Source organism: Dromaius novaehollandiae, chromosome 1, assembly GCF_036370855.1.
Source record: "Dromaius novaehollandiae isolate bDroNov1 chromosome 1, bDroNov1.hap1, whole genome shotgun sequence".
In the NCBI taxonomy this organism is placed as follows: Eukaryota; Metazoa; Chordata; class Aves; order Casuariiformes; family Dromaiidae; genus Dromaius; species Dromaius novaehollandiae.
Window position 1 is genome coordinate 95,216,629 of NC_088098.1, and position 21,921 is coordinate 95,238,549.

Here is a 21,921-nt window from a genome sequence, read left to right on the forward strand (position 1 = left end):
ATCTGTGAACTAGGGATCAGCTTATAGCACAGCTATACAAATGCAGCACACAAGCACAGCATACCCAAGCACAGTGCTAGCCCACCTACATTTCCAGTGCCCAAACGAGCTTGTTCAAAACCAGGGGAGGTATTTCTGCATGGCTTTGCATTGCACTCCAGAGTTGGGCTCTCTAAAGAAGAAATCATCTTTCTGCTGTTTGTGTAAAGCATCTTCTTTAGCATCAGGGCTCATAAGTGAGGCTCCTGGTATTGCAGGAATAAAAATAATAAGCAACAGAAACAGGTTCCCCTCGTATATTCCTGAAAACCTCAAGTACACTCAGTTAGCTGCTGAGATAAATGGTCTCCCTTTTCCTATGATAAAACAAGACTGTGGTTCTCTATAATAAAACACATACAAGGAAACAAGAGAACGGTTCCACAGAAGGCCAGAAACAGGGGACAGAGCCCAATCCAACAAATAGGAGAACTCCAGTATGAAATCTAAGCAAGAAAAGTGCACGCTTTAATGGCTCATTGTCATTTCGTTACAACAGTGCGGCCAGATCCAAAAGCAGCACGCCCACAGCTGAGGTTAGACCTAGTCAAAAGCTTTGTGAAAGCAAAAGGCTCTTCAAGGCTCTTCTTCTCTGGTTTATTAAGCCAGAAACACTTTATCCTGTGAGCTGGTGAAGCCTCAAAAGCATAAGAGAATCATTGCCACAAAGGAAAAAAAAATGATTTACAAGTAATACGCTTCTTCCCCCAGCTTCCCCGACCATTACTTAATCGAGATTGTCCCTTTCCCTACATCGTTCTATTAAAAAAGTTTCTCTGGAGAATAATAGGACATTTTCCTAATGGAACATCTTGTTTTGCCTCTTTGTTTGTTTGTTAAAAAAAAAAGACAGTAAAAAAATAAAATAATTTCCATTCAGAGGAAGCATTCTTGGCAGGAAAAAAAAAAATTCAGTACCTCATGCACCCAGCAGAAAGATTGTTGGTTGTTTCACTCTGCTGGAAAGCTTTACAAAATCACTTACATACCCATACGGAATAAAATGTCACGGCAATTCTCAACATTTCACCTAAAATACCTCACTTAGGAGGTTATGTAAATTTTGCATGCAGTTCTTTAATCTGCTTTGGTCATTAAATATTATTTTTGAGGAATTTTCAGATTAAGGCATAAAATGGATTCCATTTAAAGGACATGGATTATCATAAAGGATAGTAAAGAGGAAAGAATAGAAGTATGTGTAACATACAATATTTTCAGAATTTCATACAAGGTTTACATGCCTAAATCCCATGGAATTCAATGGGACTGAGAAGCCCAATATGACCTAGCTGCTGTCCCCAATCTAATTAGGTTAAGTGCCTGGAAATACCTTGGACATATTAGCGACAGACTCCTAACCAGGGCTTTACCTTATTCAAATAAAATACTAGCTAGTGACAATCCCTGCTGGTGTTTCACAATAAGCCCAAAGCATACTGGGACACAGCATTATGTCGGTAATTGGGTGTTACAAACATCACAAACACACGTCACGATCTGTCTTAACACATCTTCCTCCTGAGTCTTATTACCACAGTTTAATCCCTGGTCAAAGCCACAAAATGGGAAACAAATCATCTCGGAAGTCAACGGCTTTTTAGATTTGTAAGGGCCTATTTTTCAGTAAGAAAGAATTTAATACGAAATTCTTAAGTCAAATATTAGAAAGAAATTACCTGACCAGCTCTCAACACAATGTGGAAATGTCTGCTTTTTTCCACTGGCATCTTGAGAGGCTGGTAAGTCAGAACTTCAAGAACTTTTGTAATGTTGCCAGTTCAGACATCACTCCAGACCTTTAACAGTAGCTTGAGCATATTATAAACTGACTGCTGATGAGCCCAGCACACACAAATTAGACTACAGCCAGCATGCATTATAAGGGCAGGGCAGCATAACGACGTTACGCCACTTGTAACCGACCGCTGATGCTTGTGTTATGCAATTAATGCTATGGACACTTAAAAAACCCAAACAAACAGTGCTTCACTGCTTTTACTAGAACCTGACTACCCCTCTTCTGTGTTTATTATCAAGACATTTCTATTTGTATGGATGAATGGGGGGGGTTACAAATTAATAATTCCCCAAAGCTATGTTTCACAGGTTTTTTAATTCAAGTTCCATAATGGACGTGTGTGTGTGTGTGTCATCTGCATAGTAGGATAAAGACTTAGAGAATTTTGAGTCAGTGACACTGAAATAAGCACAATGCTGCACAGGAAACTCTTACCGCGCTTATAATAGCTCAGAATATGCTCAGAAATGCAATGAACCAGAGGAAAAAAAAACTGAGACATAATTCAGTATGTTCATACATTTAAAATAAGGCACACAGTGCTTTACAATTATTTGCTCTTCTATAAACACTGGTAGTATTTCCACATTTAAGCGAAAAGTCTGCTCTGATTTATTTGCAGATTAAGTTGTATTTTTATGCTAAATGCTCAACTACTCTTCACCCTACAGACCAAATCATAACATTTGCTCATATATGGTTATTCTGTTAGTTAGAAGCTCTCTCCTTCTGCCTGGAGTTTTATTAATAACTCATTGCCATGGTATCACAGCATCTTAAGGAAAACAAAACAGGCAGATAGTTGCTAGCTTCTCCAACCATAGCCTTATATCCTTATCCTTTAAGGATAAAAGAGAATACTTCTTGAGGAAGAGTTGGGGAAATAGTTTTGGTCATCTTTTATTGCAACCCTAGAGGGCAAGGCTAAGGCTAGAGATGGACCTCATAATGTGTTCTGAAAGCTGGAAAATATCGTGGCCATCACTCAAATCCGTCACCCATGACACAATTCTCTGCACCAGCACATGCATGAAAAAAAAGAAATCCAAGCTGGTAGGAACAAAACTGAAGCGAAAGGGAGGAGGATGAAGGAATATGTTGCTTTCTTCAAGACTTCAGTTTAGCCCTCCACAGAACTGCTCAATCACATCGCTGTTGCCCCCATGTACATTAAACGATAGCGAGCTGTCTCCTGCCAGGCACTGAGCCCTTCCCTATCGAAGGGGTGGGCTCTGGAATCAGCACACGGCAAAGACCTCCCCTCACTCAATCCCACAGCCACGTGTTGTAAACGTGTCTGACAGGAAGAGCAGGAACCAGGGAACAGTTTGAAGACAGGACCTCTACCCAGAACACTCTCAGCAGCTTCTCAGAAGTATTTCCAAAGTTATTGAGTCTGAGAGATCAAACCCTTTGCCTTTAACACAAGCGAAAGGAAAATCCACCCACCATCAGTACAGATGGGGAGAATCTCCCCATGCCTCTGCTAGGTCTAGGCTCTAGAAGTAATGAGCAGAGCCACAAGTACCTGTAAATATTAACTGCCTCAGTAAGTGAAGCAGGATTTTAAAAAATGCTATAACGTTGTCAGAAGAAGAATATGTTGAAGGATCAAGCAAGCCTAAATACAGTAAAACACATAAGGTGGACAGAGCTTGTTTGCAGTCCACATCTCCTTTCAAAAAGTATGTACTGCAACATTGCTCGTGTCCCATTGTTTGCGCACTATTATTCTAGGAAAGAATGGGACGGTAAAAGGAAATACATAACAATAGCATACAGTCTGGAGACTACAAGAGCATGCTTCCTATTTACAAATAATTGCAGTCTCGGCTAAATCCATTCTGAGGCCAGAGTGCTGCAGTCAGAAGTCACACCTTTAGTTGTTAGCTACTCTGCTGAAGTGTCTAATGAGCAAGAAAGCCTTCAGGCTGGTGACAGGAAGGGATGTCCATGTTTATGGATTATCCGGTCTGCCATCTGGGATGCAGTGGCTTGTTACACCGTTTCCTCTCCTCCCCTTCCCCCCATTCAGATGAGAAAGTGAGCAGAGTTGCAAAGAGAACATAGGATGCAGCAGATTCACCTCGCATCCTCTTCGTAGGATGCCAGCACCCGCTACTTTCTTCACATGTAAGCTTAAGCAAAAAGACGGTGCAGCTCAAAGGGGAGAAAAGGCATGAAGCAGCAGCAGATCGCCTTCCCAGCTAAAGGACGGGCACAAGCAGCAGGCCTGCTCCAGTCTCCTCAGAGACCGTGCTGTAGCTCAAGAGATTTCACTCTCAGGAGGAGTTTCATGCCTGGGTGGTTGTTCATTCAGTGTTTTAGAAGGAAGGAAACTGCCCTTTACCATGTCTTTGTCATACTCAAGTTACCGAACACTAAAGCAGAAGTCTGTCATCTCTATGTAGCATACAGCGCTGTATTTTGTTCTCTTAGGTGGCCTCATTTTTAATTTCTTACAGTTACAAGAGACATTAAAGACAAAAAATGGGCAACGCAGCGGCTGTAAGTGCAGAAGGGGACCGTTCTCCTAGTCTTTCAGCTGCCTGGCTGATTCGTGCAAGCCACAATAAGCCAGCAACCCTTTTTCTTTTTGCTAGATAGTTGTAGTTCTCACAAGGTACGACTCCTGCTACATTTAACAGTGTGCAACTTAGCCTCCTCCTTTTAGGGTAAAAAAGAAACAGAGGCCAAGGTAAAAATCCCTAGAAAGAAGAAAAAATTTCACCCTATTTTACCCCTGTCTGTCATGCCGGGTGCATTTTGTCTCTCTCTGTACCCAGAACATATACAACTAATTCTATTTTCTAGAACAGCAATTGTTGATTGATGAGTCATCTTTCCTGTAAATTTATTTTTTTAAGTGATTTTGGCATTGTTCCTTGAGATTCCTCTCCAGCTATGTAATGGAAATTTTGACCTCACACTCTGGTTTCTTTAACATCACAGATACCGAGATTATGAGTTTAAGACAACCAGGCAGTTGAAGAAAGGCTACAAAGAAGAAATGTGTAGTTTAAAAAGAAACAAAACTGCACTAAATAAACTATCAAGTAAATATTTAGCTGTACGGCCATTAGGTTATATTCATAATAATACAGCAACTCATTTATTATAATTAAGAGTTTTTGGGGGGAGGGTTGTTTCCCTCTTTCCCTTCCAGTAGTTGGTCATTTGGCCAAAGCTGTCTGCAAGTTAAGCTGTATATAAAACAAAACTCAGTCTATTTTTCTAATTAGTATCTCCCCATATTACAGTTTCAAAAAGACATTACAATTAGCAGTCAGAAAACAAAAAAGTAAACCAGAAGAGAGTAGAAAGAAACCAAAAGCATCAAATCATTAATCCGCAAGACGGGATTATTGCATTAGGGTAGCGTAACATTTTTCAATGTGTAATCAGCAAGATGAATTATTTTTTTAGTCTCCATTCCTTCTCCATATGGGGGTAATATGGAAAGTACATAGTAGCCAAAATTTCTCAGATATGCTAAGTTGAGAACATATGACATAGATCTTGGAATTTTGCATTGTCTTAATGTCACAAGGTTTAGATGGATCTTTATAGATAGAATCAAAACCAAGCACACTTATGAACTACCCTGAATATATAAGATGTGACAGTATGTCACTTAATAATTAGAGTAGTAACTCCTCAATTCAGTCGGCATTCAGCTGGTAAAAAACAAAAACAAAAAAAATGGTGTTCAGAAACAGGCAGATGCATCTTGCACCCACTGGAGCCTCTGACCAGTGATCACAAGCAGCGAAGGAGAAATCCTAGTAAGCTAAACCTAAGAAGCAACAAAACCATGACTCATGAAGGCTAAGCCTATTTAAAATGAATCGACATTCATGCCTATCTCCAAGTGTTAAGTGGGATAGCCAAGGGACATGACAACACAAACTGCAAGTTATGCATCCTTGGAAAAGTTCTAAGCAAGATGTCCCAAGTGAGAATAACATTATGGTCTCTGGTAATTCTTCATGGTCATGCCAAGGGGCATCCCATGCTGTCCCACCCATGTTTTGCTTGCACCAATGAATTTTCATTCTGGCCAACCAAAGGAGAAGGAACACGTGGCAATGAGCTCCACCAATGCTCTAACCATAATGCAGCCCACAGCACTCTCTTCACAGATTTCAGTTAGATATTGACCAGCTTACATTGCGCACTTAAGTCATGAAGAATGTAACAAGTTAGAAACTTTGAAGGGACTCACCGCCCATCAATGTAGCACTCTGGTGGAAAAAAACAGTAAAATAGCGTTGACCAAATGTGCTGGGATCCGTGCTTGTGCTGCCAGCAGCCCAGAGTGCTTAGCAGCTGTTCTAAGATGTGTCAGAATGTTTGTCCCCAGTCTGTTGCTATGACAAAGAGAGGTACCATGACTCATACAGGTGAGACACTTGACTGATAAGGTTTCAAAAACATTTGTGGTAAGACACTACTAAAAATCAATACATAAAACCACATTTCCAAGTCTTGTTATAAACCTTATAGACATACGTAGGTCTAAACAAAAAGAAACCACCCAAAACACCCTTTCCTTCAGTTCAGAATCTATGAAGAAAGGTGACAACCAAGCTAAATCTGTTTCTATATACATGAATGTCTCAGAGATGGCTGTAGAGTAGCAAGTAAAGCAAGTAAAATTGAAAAAAAATTAATGCTAGGCAGTACTCCTTTACATACATGTAAACTCCCTTTCATACAATTATGACTGGACGCATGAGAGAAATGTCCAAGAGCTTTCTTATTACACTGACTGATGCATATACTGAATTTCTTTCTAATGTAAAGCATTTCCAAATTCTTCCAAACGATTCTTTTCATCTCCATAGGCCAACCCTCACTGATTCAAATGCAAGCCATACACTGTAGGGGAATGGGACATTTTAATAATAAAAATGCAAATATCTATAACTGAGGTTGGGCAGAATATGAAAAAAAAGAAAAAAACAAAAAACTTTGCATTTGTGTGGTTGCTTGAGCTACTACAGAAACTTCCACCAGATGTTCCTAGATGTTACCTCAGCTGCCTCCCAAACCACTATCACATCTGTGCTCTTCCTCACTGAATACCAGTGTTGTTAACTGAAATCAGTTTACTCCTGGGATGAATCTTAATATAGCATTTATAAGCCTGCCCCATGCCACATCTCTATTTTAAACTAAAAAGCTCAATAAATGTGATATGCTAAACTTAGTAAAACATTATGCAAAAGAAACAGGAAATAAATATTTTCCCTAATCTCCTCTCACCAACGGAAAATTCAGCAAGTATCAGAACAGCCTCATTTTCAACTAGTAGTACTTTCTAATTCATTGTGCATGAGGTAACATCTTAAATACTTCCATCTACCTCTGAAATTATGTTGCCTGTCTGGGAGAATATCCTGCTATCAGTGCAAACACTAAAATATCCAGCCTCTGTATCTATATAGAAATCAGTGATATGATTATGTTGTGCTCAAGTGTATCTGAGTCAGCTTGGGTAACAACTTGTGAAAACATGATAGCAGAAACTTTAAAACATGGATCAAGGGACGGAGGTGGATCTGTGCTATTCTAGAGGAAGTCTGGGTCATTCTTTTTACCTTACTACTCTTCTAATCTTGTTACTCCTGCTAACTAGACTGAAGGTTCAGCATGATGTTCACTGCTTCACCAGTCTCCTCAAGCCCCAAAGTTCCACAAAATACCGTATTTAAAAAAAGAAAAAACAAATCAGAATGAAGATGATCTAAAATAACAACTTTGTTATTTCACATCACATTCCATGCCATTTTCACTTGCAAGAGCTCATAGTAAAAACCTGGGATACTGTGTGTTCACAGAAACTCCTACTGTCTTCCTGAAGGACCCCAGGCAAGCCTCCTTCAACTTAATAATGTCACATCTGTAAAGTCAGGCAATACCACTGTCTCTGTCTGACAGAAATGCCAGGAGGGTGAGTGGGGAGACACAAGGCATTCAGGTAAGGTAGCAGAACATAAGCTCAACTGTTACAAATGAAGTCTTGCCTTTTCCATGGGACACTTGCAAATGGCATTGAATACTAGAGAGTTCTGTCGTAGCTTTGGGTATTACAAAACTAATCCCACCCAACACATGTCTGAGGGCTCACGAATCTGCCTCTTTCAATTCCTTCTGCAGGCTGGGGAGACAGTCTTAAGTCAACTCGGGCCGCATCCTTTGTCTCAGTGCAATTAAAAGGGTAACAAAAGAGATACATATGTGAAGTGCAATGGAGAACTAGGAAAACCTCAGTGAAGCAAAAGTCTTATATATTCTGATTGAGCTCAGCCAAGAAACCACCACCACACCACCACTGATGTTGCAGGGAGAAGCAGACCGGTCCTGCGGTCCTCAACTTACTGCCATAGCGTGGTGGGGAATTCCACCAAAACAGCCCTCTCTGTAACAGGAGAGAGAAACCTCCACCTTCCTTTGAGCACTCTAGTCAGAAAGCACTCTATTTTCTGGAAAACAAATTTATGTCAACTTTCTCTTCATCCTCGTCAACCCTCCTCCACGTCCTCCATTTGAAAACCACTTAAAATAGAGGTTCACAGGCTGGCGGGGGAGGATGGATATTCACATCTGGGGAAGGAAAAGAGAACATATAACCTGGAATCCTGAACGGGGACATGGCCAGAAAAGGAGAAGAGTAGCTGGGCCAGAGGACGGTCTGACACTGAAAAGGAGAAGGGTTTGGGCAGCACAGGAAAGAGGAGCATGTTTCTGCCAAAATACTAATGTTACCAAGAAAGAAAAACAATAAGGAAGGGACAAGCTGCCAAACTCTATCTCAGCCTTAAGTATAAATAGCTTTCAAATCCCACAGAACACTAATGAGAGATGACAACATATGCTCACCACTCAATAAAGCACACCTGTCATATACATTCTAAGTGCAAGTTTTAGATGTTTTCATAAATCAGATTCAAATGCCTAAAGTTTAAAAAACCCTGAATTTCTTAACTGCTGTCTGAATATTGTTCTTTACTCTTATGCAAGAAATAAATGAAACATGAGTTCAGAAGCTAACTCATTTTCATAAACAGTCTCAACATGCTAGAAGAATTCTTCTTAATTCTTTTTTAGGAGATAAACTACCATAGAAAGTGAAAAAACTGTAATTACATGATTGAATAACCTGAAAATTTCAAGCTATTTCATATATCATGAATATATCATCTATCCAAAAATACTATTGGAAGTGAAAATATTTTTTGATACATTTGACAAGGACAATTTTCTTCTCTCCACAAATATAGGGATGGAAATAGCATCAGAAATAATGGCCCACCTAAACTGCCAGAAATAAAGAGGGGAAAAGGAAGAAAAATCATTATTATTAAATAAAGGTTTTTACTAGGGAGAGTAAAGTTCTTCTATGAGGCCTTCATTTTGTGCCCAGTACCAAAATTACCTGTTTTTCAGCTACCTAAAGTACTCTCTGCCTATCACCATTGTGGCATGCAGGTTTGACTACACTCAACAGCAGTGTAAACAGTACAAGGGTAGCCATCAGGATTTAAAAAAAAACAAAACAAAAAAAAACCCCAAAACCCCAACACCTTACCTTAGCAATTTAGAAATTATTCTGAGCTTAAGTTTACACATAAGGAATATATAGTATCTGTGTCTGGTCTCAAAAAAGTCTGAGAGGAAATCTGTTCGTAAAAATGCAGGTCTAGTCCAGCACATCTCTTATTCGCAGTGATCCTAGTTTTAAAAAATGCATAAGGAAGTAATAATTGATTATTACAAACTATCTCTTAAGTTATTCTCCAGACTTTTACTCTCAGCCCAAAGAAATTTTCTAGTTATTTTCTAGCTACATTGTACTATGCTATTCTGCATAACACAGAGAAAAATATAACTGAAAAGCCTCAAAAGCCAAAAATTTACAGTTCCAAGTTACCACTATGCTACACAGCTGATACATTGAGTGACCTCGAGCAAGTCACTTAGCCACATTCCCACCAAAGAATAGAGCAGGCTCCAGAAACTGAGAAATAAACTGCGAGGCCAAAAAATGTTTACAGAGCGGCTTGCAATCATCAGACAGTGGGCTCTACAAATGGAAAGTATTACAACATATAGTATGTTCTAGCCATGAGTTAAAGGCGGGGGGAAAGAGGAAGAAAAAAAAGCCTCTGGAATCATGACTAGGCACATATGTTCCAAACAGAAATGAAACTCCTGCTTCTTGCATATAGTTCTTTGATTTTCCTGACTTATACTGGATAAAGACTAGGTTTAGAAACAAGAAGAATAAATCAGCAGTTCACACGTGAAGAATCACATAAAAGCTGCTGTAGTACTTCACAAACTGCAGGCAAGACACAATCTGTAGCTAGCTTTGGTATTTGTAGCAATAGCTTTTACTATATTTATTTCCTATAGTTAAAAGTCAAGTTTCCAGGTACTAAAGCCCTTCTTCAGGCTTTAGTAGAATCAGGAGCAAAAGGAAGCAGGCTTCATAAAAGGGAGCGAGGCAGAAGGGGAAACAAGCTTTGTCAGGCCGGGATTCAAAGCACACGAGTCCATCATTCCACAGGTGGAACGAGGAGCCCTCGTGTTTGATTTGGGCATGACAAATCAAGATACCTTCATGTCAATTCTCAGGAAAAGGTGGTCTCTCCCCCTGAAAAGACCTCAGCAATCTTTTTTTTGCACTTCTGCTCGGGCATTGGATGAACGCTGAGAGAAACCAAGTGGCACTCTACCTCCCAGCAAACTGTCCCTCCATTCAAATTACTGGTCCCTGAGGAGGGGCAGCAGCAGAGTTGGCATCAGCTTCTCCTGCAGCATGTCTGCTCTGCGTGTCAAGGCTCAGTGAGCACCAGGAACCACAAAAGCTTTAATGCCCACAAAGGCTCAGGCTGCAAGGGTCTGACAATACATTGATGAAACAAATCCTGCTTTGCATTATATATTGGCCGGTATTACTGCCAGTAATTAATTATGGCTCCATACGATGCTAGCTAAGACAAAAAAAGTGACAATACGATTAGTTACAGTGCAGGGAATCAGAGCGGCAAACATACTAGTCACAACTTTGTCTTTAGCATCCATATAAGCTAGGGGTATTGAGGTTTTCAGGAGTCTATTAAAGGAAGCCCCTGAGCCTAGTCATCTTGTTACAGGATCACCTTTCATTTGGTTTCTAATCTTTTAGACCAAACAAACAAGCCAATGAAAACTAAGGAAACGGGATTACGAACCGTAAAATAAGGGTATGGACACTTTGTTATCCTTGTTTATGTTCTTCTTCTCACTTGTCTCTGCATGAAAGACCCCCCCCCCCTCCCGAAACAGAGGAAGAAATACATTCACTGATTACAAAGGTACTGTGTGGAAAGAACTCAACACATATTTGTTTCTAAATGCACAGCACAAGCAAAGCAGAAGACTACTATATTTACCACAGCTATCCTTCAGTTATAGCAACCTTCTCACAATACATGTAGTTTTCATACGGAACGTTTGTTTCATTTTATTTTATTTTTTTAAATCAGCTGTACCCTTCATTCAACATGTAAATCTAAATAGATGGAGAATGGAAATAAACATTCTCCCTCCATGTGTGAAATTCATGATTATTCTAAACAATTAAAAGCATCAAAGTGCATCACACCAATTGGTTTCTCCAAGCATTCATCTATACTGCATGTCTGGCAGTGGTTTCAAAGAAAATCTGGATTAAATAACATGATTCAGATGTGAAAAGACTGACAATAAACAGAATTTTAGTACCACTCAGTCATAAAACAGCAAGCTTTTGTACTGTGCGTCTACATTAGTAAAAACGAAACTGTTTCTTCTGAGAACAACATGCTGGGTGTTTAACCTGTGTGCCCCACAACAAAAAACAGGGAAAAATTGTTTTTTCTGATTTCCCTCATTCCATCAACAACTAATTAAAGCAGCCATATACAATAAAATACAACTAGTAAAAAAACCTTTTATTTTAAAATCTTAGAAACATTCTAAATTAGATTATCCATTTTTGTCATTCTTAATAAAGCCATTTTATGATGTTCTCTTTCTTAAAGAATAATACTCACAGCAGAACTGCAAACAAGGCCATAAAAGGCTTTTCTCAGACGTTAGCTAAGTGGATCAGATAGCTTTTAATCAATGCAAAGGCTGTTCACTGCAAGCATGTCGTGATGTTAGCATAAATGATAGGCCTAGGCCATGGCAAAGCACCAGCTACAGAGCTGCAGGAAGAAAACACAAAGTGCAGCAACTTCTCTTAGATAAGGAAGGCCCTTATAAAATGTATCTCTTCAAATCCCTATAGGAAATGGTCTTTTGTTAGTTCCCATAACCAGTAATTTTTCTCTAAAAAGGATAAAGGAACAAACAAAGTAATTGGACAAACCACATTTCTGGAGTTTCCTAGGCTTGGGTGGACAGATGAACTTCTCCTGCTGTGAAAGCAACTTATTATATGCAGGTATATATGACAACATGCCATTAGCAGATCATGATTAAAAAATATGTATGAGGGAGGCTGGGATGGGCTTAGTGATACTGTTCATGTGAGAACACAGATTACTATGGATACGTTGTTCACGATGATGTATAACTTTTATCAAAACCAGAATCTAAAGCTGCAAATAGATTTCAAAATAGAATTTGAGCAAAATGTTGCCAAAACCAGCAAGATATGACAAAGACAGCATGACTGTGCTTGCCTTGTTGCTGTAATCTCTCTGTGGCTAGTGGCTACAGCTGGAAACAAGATACCAAGCTAGATGGACACTGGTTTGATCTAGTACTTCTCTTCTGCTCTTCAAACAACTCGAATATAAAGACACGATAGCCTTTCTTACAGAGTTTATTATCTTACTTAATGATGGTGTGATCTTTTTATTACTTAATTATTTAATAGCAGTTCTTTTATATTTAATGGATGTGGTTTATGCAAATCTTACCCACTACAGATACAGATTTATAAATTACTCTAAATTACAGTGCTGTAATTGGACAGTGTTGACATGAAACTTGAGCAGTTTAGGAATTTCCAGAGGCATGACGCCTGGAGCCAAAGTTTAATTTCAGCTCTGAAACAGATTCCCTCTCCACTTTTAGGCTAGCCATCTCCATTTCCTCCTCTCTAAACTTGCCTCCTAGGATGGTGGTAGAGTTTTAATTAATGGATGTGAATCATCTTAGCATTGCCTTCTGAACTCCAGATAACTAATAATGAGCCAAAGTTTTACTCGAGCACACCTCTAGCTGCAGTTGAGGACAGGCATGCCTTCTATGCCACAGTCAGTAGTAATCTTGCAAAACACCAAAAACATAGTTGTGCTATTTTTAATCTCTGCCAACAACTGTAGTAGTCCACCTTTAAGCGTTCAGCCACTTACTCTGTTAAGCTATTCTACAGCCTGCACTCTGACCTGTGCCATCATGGCTTCTCTGTTAACTGCACTCAAGTTAGCAAACTGAGACCCAGCGGTCAGAAGCTAACCTAGGTGTACGTGACTCCTTAACCTCCAGGTGCAGAGCAGACACTGCCACTGACTTCAAGCATGCCTTCTCCTCCAAGAGTCCCTTCTCCTCCCTGCTCATCTCTCCCCTTTTCCCTAACTACAGGGAAGGTTAACACTCCTCAAACTAGCCGAACTGCCTGTGTGATCACTCCATAATCTGTTTCCATCCAATTAAGAGAGGTTAGCACAGGTGAACTCCTCCAGCTTTTTCAGTTCAGCCAGTTCATTCTGACCAAAACAGGCTAGAGAACAACTGCAGCTGAGAAAGAGGGAATGAGGGGGTGGGGGAAGATCCCAAGAAAGGTGTGGTAACTTCTTTGTGGACACCACCTCACTAATCAATGCCAAAGAACCTGCTCAAATTACAGGGTTGCCACACATATCTTTTCCCCTGCCCTCCTCGTTTGCGTGACTGCACCTCCATGTGACACCCTGTGCACCAAATTTGACCACCACCTCCCTCTCTGTCTAAATACATTTGTACACTGCCTTTCCAGCTGATTGTGGGAATCAATACCAAGAAAATGCCTTCATGCATGTGTTACTCTCTTTTAGCAAGCTTCACATTGTAGAGCAAAAGGAAAGAGAAGCTACTGAAAGTACCATAACTGGAAAGTATCATTACTTTCCTCCAGGACCTCCTGGCAGTTCCAGAGGTCTCACAGCAGCAGATAGGCTTGACTGCCACCTCCCCATTTCGTTTTTTCTCACCACCTTCCCATCTTGTCTGGCCATTAGAATCACTTCACCATACAGTGCAGGCCACAGATCCTCACCGAGTAATTTCAAACCAACAATTTCTCTCTAAGTTATAAAACAGCTCATGGATGAATGTCCAGTTTTAAGGACCAGATGTAAAGTAATGGCAAAGCTGCTATGGCACTCAGAGGCAGACTGTTACAAGTTTCAGCAAGCAAATGTCAGGTAAAGACCTGCCAAAGAAAAATAATTAAACCTACGTCAGTCATTTATTACACGGGAAAGAATTAAAGTGCTATCAGTCATAAGCTTCCCAAGGTCTGACTGCTTCTGTTTCAGTACCAAGCATATTACCAGACCTATTAAAGAAAATAACAACAACAACGATGCACACGCATGCATGTGCACGTGTGCACACGCACACAGACCGTATGAGAGTCGCTTTACTAAAATCTCATGGCAAGATCCATTTCAACTACCTGCCGATTACCATCCTGCAAAAGAGATCACATTCTTTCTTTGTGATTAAAAGACATGTCTGTATTAATGCAAGACAAAACATGAGCATCATAGAATTATCTGAAATCTACCACTTATTTTCATTTAATTTTCTCAAAACTAAACAAAACAGGTGGTCCACTCATTATGGAAAGCTAGCTATTCTGAGATTTCAGCCACTGTGAAAAGTTTCTCATGGGGTTACAATCAACAAGAGATGGAAGCTCATGCAATGTTGCACTTCAATAAATTTCCATCAATCTTATTGCACCAAGAAATTATAGTCACCATGTTACTGCCTGCAAACTGGATATGTGAATCCTCAAAGGATTAAGATTCTAATCTTACTCTAAATGGTTAACTTTGTTTTCACTTGGCAAATTCATGAGGTCAAAACAAGCACATAAATAGATATTTTCCTAAACTGAACTGAGACATCAAATCTTTCCACTATACATACCATTTGTTAGCAAACTTGCACATACTTTCCATCCACTTACATTCACTGGCACTAAGTACAGGGAGAGTATGAACTTTCCCCTCTTCTCCCCCATGTAGCCTTCTCTCCAACTTCATTAGCCATTCAGTTTAGCTTCATTAGCTAAACTGAAACTAGTTATAGGAAGACTAAAAGCAGCATATGTTTAAAAACAATACGTTAGACAACAACTGATCATATTAAAAATGTGATACTCATTTGAGAATATCCTTTAAAAAAAAAAACTAAAAAAATCCCATGGCTCTTTATAAGCCTTTTAAGCGGTAATCTGGTTTATATACACAATTTATAGTGTAGAAACACAGTCAGCTGTTATGTAATCAAGGCTTCTCACAAGAAGTACAGCTTTGCACTGGTTCAAAATGCATTATTTTCAACCTACACAAGCCCAAAACACTGCAATCATTCCCAAGGGTAGTTTACCAACTCTCTCCTCTAAAATCCACAGGAAGACATTTTTGCCTTCCCCCTCCCACTCAGATATCCTTATTGCTCTCCTTGAAAATGGAGTCTCTCTTTCCCCGCCACAACTACTGCCTCCCAAATACGACTCCCACCTTAAGACATGTACAGATAAGTAAGTGCCACCAGTTTAAGTGCGAGACCCCAGTGCCCTTATTCTTGTTCCCATTCCAGTTTGATGTCAGGCTCCATCCCAGCCTAAAGCTGCCTTGACTTCTCCACAGAAAAGCTGACCCTGTCCTGAAATGCTTTAATACGCTGGAAGAGGCTGGAGGGAGAGGAACAACACGACTATGTTCTGACCTAACTTTCACTCCTCTGTTCCTCCACACCCTGCTGTGTGTTGTCCCCTTGCCCGCAACTCCAGATCGGGGATGCTGGCAAGCAGGGATGCTGCTCCCTTCTGCAGAAGTGAGACCTTCTTTGTATGGAAATGCAGAAACTGTCCTGTGAAAAGCCTTACCTTGGCAATTGGATGGGACCTAGGTTTAACGAAAGGCGAATTTTCCTATTCGAATGGGAAATGAGCAGAAAATGCAAGACATACGAGTAAAAACTCAACTTCATGAGAGCTCCTGTTCCTAGCACATAATTACTACCTGCAGTAATAGGCAATGCGGATCCTCCTTTTTTTTTCTCCAATTGCAGCATCAGAAGAATACTAAGACCTTTAAAGGTGTAAATGGAGCATTCCTGCTCTGGGACGGCATCAGTATCCGGACACCTGGCAAAACACAGTTCAATACCTCCTGTACCTACTTCTCTACCCCCTTGAAAGCAAGCATGAATATTCTTGCTTTTTCCTTAATTACCAACAACATTTAAAGAGAAGAGAGTTCTGAAGTCCATTTCAATAGTTTTTATGCTGCTTACATTACAGCAAAATGCTTTGATCTGGAGGAGGAGGAGGAAGAGGAGGCAGGAGGGGAGAAGCGAACATCTTAAGTTCACAGAACAAAAAGCCAAGATGAACAAAACTGAAACATTCCAAAGTTAAAAATAATCATCTTTAAACTGCAAGAGCAGAGCTGTAATTTTGAGCAGTACAGCATGACATCATGGTTTATATGGGTCCAGCTCAATAAATCAAACTGTGCCTAATTAGAGATCCTACTGCAAATCTACATTATTTGGACAAATAATTAAAACAGGACAGTCCATAACACAAGCCAGATCTGTTTACTAAAATATGTTCTTTTCAAACTTTTAGCTTCACTATTGCTTACCAAGCTTTCACATTTAGTAAATTATAGACCCCTAAGCTTTTATTTTAGTCTGACTTCACTTTCAAGGAATTCTTCAATTAACTTTACGTTGCTTTAAGCTCTTCATCCAATGAGAAAACAATCTGTGGTTTCTTACTTCTCTCAGTGCCAATGGCTGCCCTCCATGTTTGCCTTGCAGACATACTGCCTTTTTAGAGCCAGGCTCTGTTTGTCTAAAATCAGCTAGTTGTCATAGCATTTTGACAAGTGCTGTGTAAAAAGAGAACAAAACTTTGTGGTGGGTAAACTGGTAAGAATAATGAAGGTTGCTCTCGCAATCTCAACAGATGAATGCCAAATTCAAGGAACACACAGCAACAAACCCAAAACTGAAAGCCCTTACTGCCTAAGTTGCCTTTCTTTCCTACCCCACTTTAACTTCCCAGCTTCTACTTTTCTCTTTTCCTCTTGGTTGTTTTTCTAAAATTTGTGCTTTTTCTCAAATCTAAAAGCTATGACATGCCCGAACATTTAAAGCCTAAAAAACCCCAGGGCTATCAAGCATTACAATCTGTAGACGGTCAGGACGCTTCTGGAATTGCTTGATATGCTGTGGAGACTTTAACTATCATTTACTGCGCAGATAATGTTAAGTCAAGAGCCAGACAGTTTAATAAAAAGCATGAGCTGAACCAAAGGGACAGGGTTCTTTGCTAAACTGCACATTTTTTCTCCTAGAGTTTGAAAGAGTTGTATATAATTTTTAAATCTTGGATTAAAAGAAAAAAGAGGTGGCTCTCCCTCCTTTTCCCTTCTGACATTTGACTTGCCAAATGGACCAACAAATGAAGGATTAGAAAAACTGTTAGGACAATGACTGATGAGCAAAATGTTTGCCACATTCAACAAAATGGGAACATACGAAAATGAGAGATGGGTCTATTATTTCAGTAGTTATTTTGGCCAAATAACCTTCTTCTGCAGAATGTTAACCACGCACCGACATGAAGAGAGGATCATTCGCTTCTATGTATTAGGAGTTCAAATGAATCAAAGCATGCTAAATATCATCATATGCAGTCCATACTAATGCTTATAAAGACATGGCAAATGAATCTCTCAACCACAGCCACCATGATCCACATCCTTAAACAGCAATGCATCTTTTGGACCTCCATTTGAGTTCTTTGTTACGATAAAATGCGTCAAGCTTGTAAAATGTGATTTCTTACTTTGAGACTGTCTTTGTGAAGAGAAGTACTATGACTGACCTCTGTTAAGTGTGAGCATTTGAAGTCACAGACACTCAAATTCCCCTATGTTCTCAGTGCGCAGCAACAGATTTCTCAGAAAATCCCCATAACTGTTTGGACATACTTCTGAGAGCAACAGTGAAAATTAAAAGAGCAGCCTTCCCCCAAAGTATCTATTTTTGCAACGTGTGCTTTTAAAGCACAATGCTTAGGGAGTGAAATACTTCAGTTCTCTTGTGTAAACTTGTACAGATTGTTTGCTATTGATCTTTTGAGTCATACTTTGGCAGTAAACGGGTATCCTTCTAGAAAATGTAAGTACTACAGACCAAGTGATGTAATCTCAGTCTATATTTAACTCATTTTTCCTTTTTTTTTTTTTTTAAGAGGAAAACTCTGGAAAGAAAAAAAAATCAAAGAGAGTGAAAACAAAAAAACCCCAGCATATTTGCAGTTAAATTTATATTTCAAAATAAAGAATACGGACTTCAGTTCTATTTCCAGGTTATAAACCTCATGATAATGAAAAACTTTCAGGAAAAATGGATTGTCTGTTTGCAGGAACATTATTTTTAAGCCACAGAACAGCATTCAGATAAAAGGGAGTAATATTTCTACTTGTGCTCAAGATGTAGGACTATGGATTGCTTTCTTTTTTATTCGAATGATAGAAAGTGACTCCACAAAGGCAGGGCAAAAAATGATCCTTCCTTCTCCAGGAAGCGACATCTACAATTTCTTCAGACCTAATCCTTCTCTCTTTTGGGCCCAAGAGAGGGAGAGAGAGCATGAGCCCACTCATATGACCTGGACTTGTGCCGCACGTGCAGTATACACATGTGCACTGTACGCTGATGCAAAATTCCCTCTACTTTTTTTCCCTCTACTTTCTCCTATGGCCCAAAGCAGGTGCCACAACATCAGGGTCTCTGCTTCTCTGTGCAGCACACACCACTGCCTGACACTTTTGACGAAAGCAGGAATAGTCTATAGAGGAAGGAAGATAACAGAAGGAAACAAATGCAATCCTCTTGACTGGTAATTAAGACTTTGCTCTGCCTCAGAGTCTCAAATGTGATGAATCTTTAACTTAGAAAGAGATTGCCAGGAAGGAGAATAGTGAGAGAAAGAGAAAAAGAGAGAGGGAGAGCAAGAGAGCATGTGCTTCCCTTTTATGTTTTGTCGGGTTTCTCTCATTAACTGACAGCCACTACCTATGGGCTCAAATCTCTTCAAAGTCTGGTTACCCTTAGAAGAACAACATGATCAGGCCAATGCGTAGACACAAATTGGAAGAATCATACTCCTTAACTCTTAGGTCAATGCTTCCTTATCTTTCTGAAGCAGCGCCTCAGTGATGCCAGCTTTTTTGCACCTTTTTCTTACTCCTTCACCTGCAACCTGTATCCCTGCTGCTCTACCCTCGCGTCCTTCCCACATTACCACCACCTCTTTCTTATTCCCAAATAGGGACCAATGGTGTGGGCAGGGGTCAAGATGAACACCTTCTGTCCCTCCTGTGCCATGCATGCACTTCTGGGCAACCAGAAGCTGTGTCTGCTGGCGTAAAGCATCTCAACATCCAGAGTTGACTTGAGAATGTCACGTACTGCCTTAAGAATAGATTGATGATGAAGAAGCATATTTAAACCCTGATAAAATTAAAATTCACATGACTTGCATTGACTTCATTAGAAGCTGAAACCCAAGTAAATCAGTTTGAATACCAAGTGAGAAATTTTGGCCTTGCATTGTACAAACAATCAGACTAGATGACTATAGGGGGCCCTTCTGAGGTTAAATTGTGACAATACAGATGCCAGAGAATTTTAAAGATTAGGAGGCCTCATTTCCCAGTATGAATTACACTATTTCCTCATCTGAGTTTTGGTCTTCTAAAAACACACAAAACCCAAAGGAATATTATGTTTATCAGCAGCGCAGAGCCTGCCTTAGATGCCACGTATTGTCCAAATAGCTACATACCATCCAAATGACAGACGGTTTTGACCAAAGAGATTGCAATACCAGTGTTTCCATTAACCCTTTATTAAGAATCGCAGAATTCAAAATGCCTCTTTGCAGCATTACCTCATGCTGGAGCCTCTTACTGATTGATTAAAACTGTACACATGGTGGGGGGAGCAGAACTGCAACACTACGAACCAACAGTGTCCCCGACAAAAGAAATGGCCTGCTGTTCTCAACCCGTTTCCATAGGTTGATTGTGAATTGCAGCCAGACAAGATCTCTTTTTTAAAACTTCCAGCAACTGGCAAACATGCCTAATGCACAGGAAGTCATATTTATAGTTGCACGACTCTCTACAATATACCAATTCTCTTGTAACCAGAAATTGTCTCTAGGCCCACTAAATGAAAGATCTTTTTCCTTGGGATTGCAGTCTTTTTAACAAGCAGCTTTTAAATCTACAGTTAGTAATGGCTGTGGAGGGAAGAGTGCAGTCCCCACATCATTACTAGAAAGTAAAGATATATCAGACTTGTTTTTTTTAAAAAAAGCAAATCTGGAATCCTGGTCTTGCAACTCATGTTAATTACTTTGTTGAATCATGATTGAAGTTAAAGTATGTGTTTAACATTATCTACTAAATATGTTTCTTTTGCTAACTAGCCTTAATTTCTTTCAGGGTACACACAGGTAAAGACATTACTACTATATAAGCTTAGCTATAAACCTGGACAGGGCCTGTGAGCATGCTGACATCCCAGAGTATGTCTGAAGCAGCTCACTCTGCTTCACTAAAGGAAAATCTGTTTCCAACTTCTCTAGGTTTATGGCGGCTGTATGGATGTTTCTGGGCAGTTACTACAACTGCAGGTGACAGTCAACAACTTGCTTGTGCACTTGTACTATCTGTCACCTTCCACACAGAAAATTATTAAGAAAAAAAAAAACCTGACACCTATTTGAAATTTTCAAATTCTCTTCTAACAACCATGTCAGAGCATTCAAAAGGGCATAACATTAACCTTGGCAAGGGACTTTCTCGTTTACTTGTTTCTATTATAGAGAAACTTTATACCATTATTAAAGGAAGACAGAAAAAGGGCTTAATACTTTACCAAAGAAGAAATTCTTCAATAGCAAAAACCACTGCAAATGTTGTTCTTACCTGGAATTGAAAGAAAAGAGAGGGAGGAAAAAACAAGTATAAGAATCATCACTTGGAACACTGCACCTTCAAAACACACAGAATCCCAGAACAATGTTTTACAGGGCATCATGACAACCAGGGAACAAATCTAAAGAAAACAAGCAACATCAGAACAGGAAATTGCAATTTCTTTGAAACAATAATTAACCGTAAGAAGGAAACCACTACCAATGTAAACAAACAAGTAATTAAGGAAACAGTTTTACCACAGGGAAACCTGTCTTAAAGCAGCGGCACAGGGGAGTATAAAAAGGGGTTGTTAGACCAGATGGGTCTCTAAAGAAGAGCTGAGCAATTTTTGTAGCAAGAATCATTCGCATAGAGCCTTCAGATATGTCATTTTCAAGGGTTAACAAAGCAGGCTTGACTACCCGAGATTCAAAAGGTTGCTAAATAACTCAAATTTAAAGTGAATGTAATATTATACTGCTGGGCAATTACACATAACCATGAGGAGTTTGAAGATGTCTGATCCTCACTAACAGGCTGAACTGCTTTTACAGACATAGCTTTTGATGAACAATACTTGCCATTTATAAGCAGCTATAGCCAAATTAAGTATCTTGGTGATTATTTCATTATTTTCTCTCCCTGCTCTATCCCCTACTTTCTCTACTGGCATTGCAGAGAAATGGGAAAATATGAAAAACTAGAAATATGAACATTTTTCATTTAAAAAAGACACTTTTGAAATTTTGCATGAAAAAAAGTGTGAAAAATTTAAAACATGTCTAACTTTTATAGTTTAGAATCATTACTTTT

At 39.5% G+C, this 21,921-nt stretch overlaps 2 protein-coding genes across 7 annotated transcripts in view; one reads left to right on the forward strand and one right to left on the reverse strand.

Annotated features, from left to right (window-relative positions):
* Positions 1 to 21,921, reverse strand: part of CMSS1 (cms1 ribosomal small subunit homolog) — a 247,515-nt gene that overhangs the window by 97,733 nt on the left and 127,861 nt on the right. The window contains exon 2 of one of the 4 annotated variants that reach the window (XM_064521007.1): positions 6,066 to 6,210. The exons of 2 other annotated variants lie outside the window; for them this stretch is intronic. In XM_064521007.1, coding sequence (XP_064377077.1) covers positions 6,066 to 6,072 — 7 coding nt within the window. In that variant the 5' untranslated portion in view covers positions 6,073 to 6,210. Of the gene's footprint in view, positions 1 to 6,065; positions 6,211 to 21,067; positions 21,118 to 21,921 lie in introns of those variants that run through there. One more of the 4 variants, XM_064521015.1, reaches the window with a different exon arrangement.
* The window catches only part of LOC112990573 (filamin A-interacting protein 1-like), a 135,508-nt gene that overhangs the window by 64,414 nt on the left and 49,173 nt on the right, over positions 1 to 21,921 (forward strand). The window lies entirely within an intron of this gene.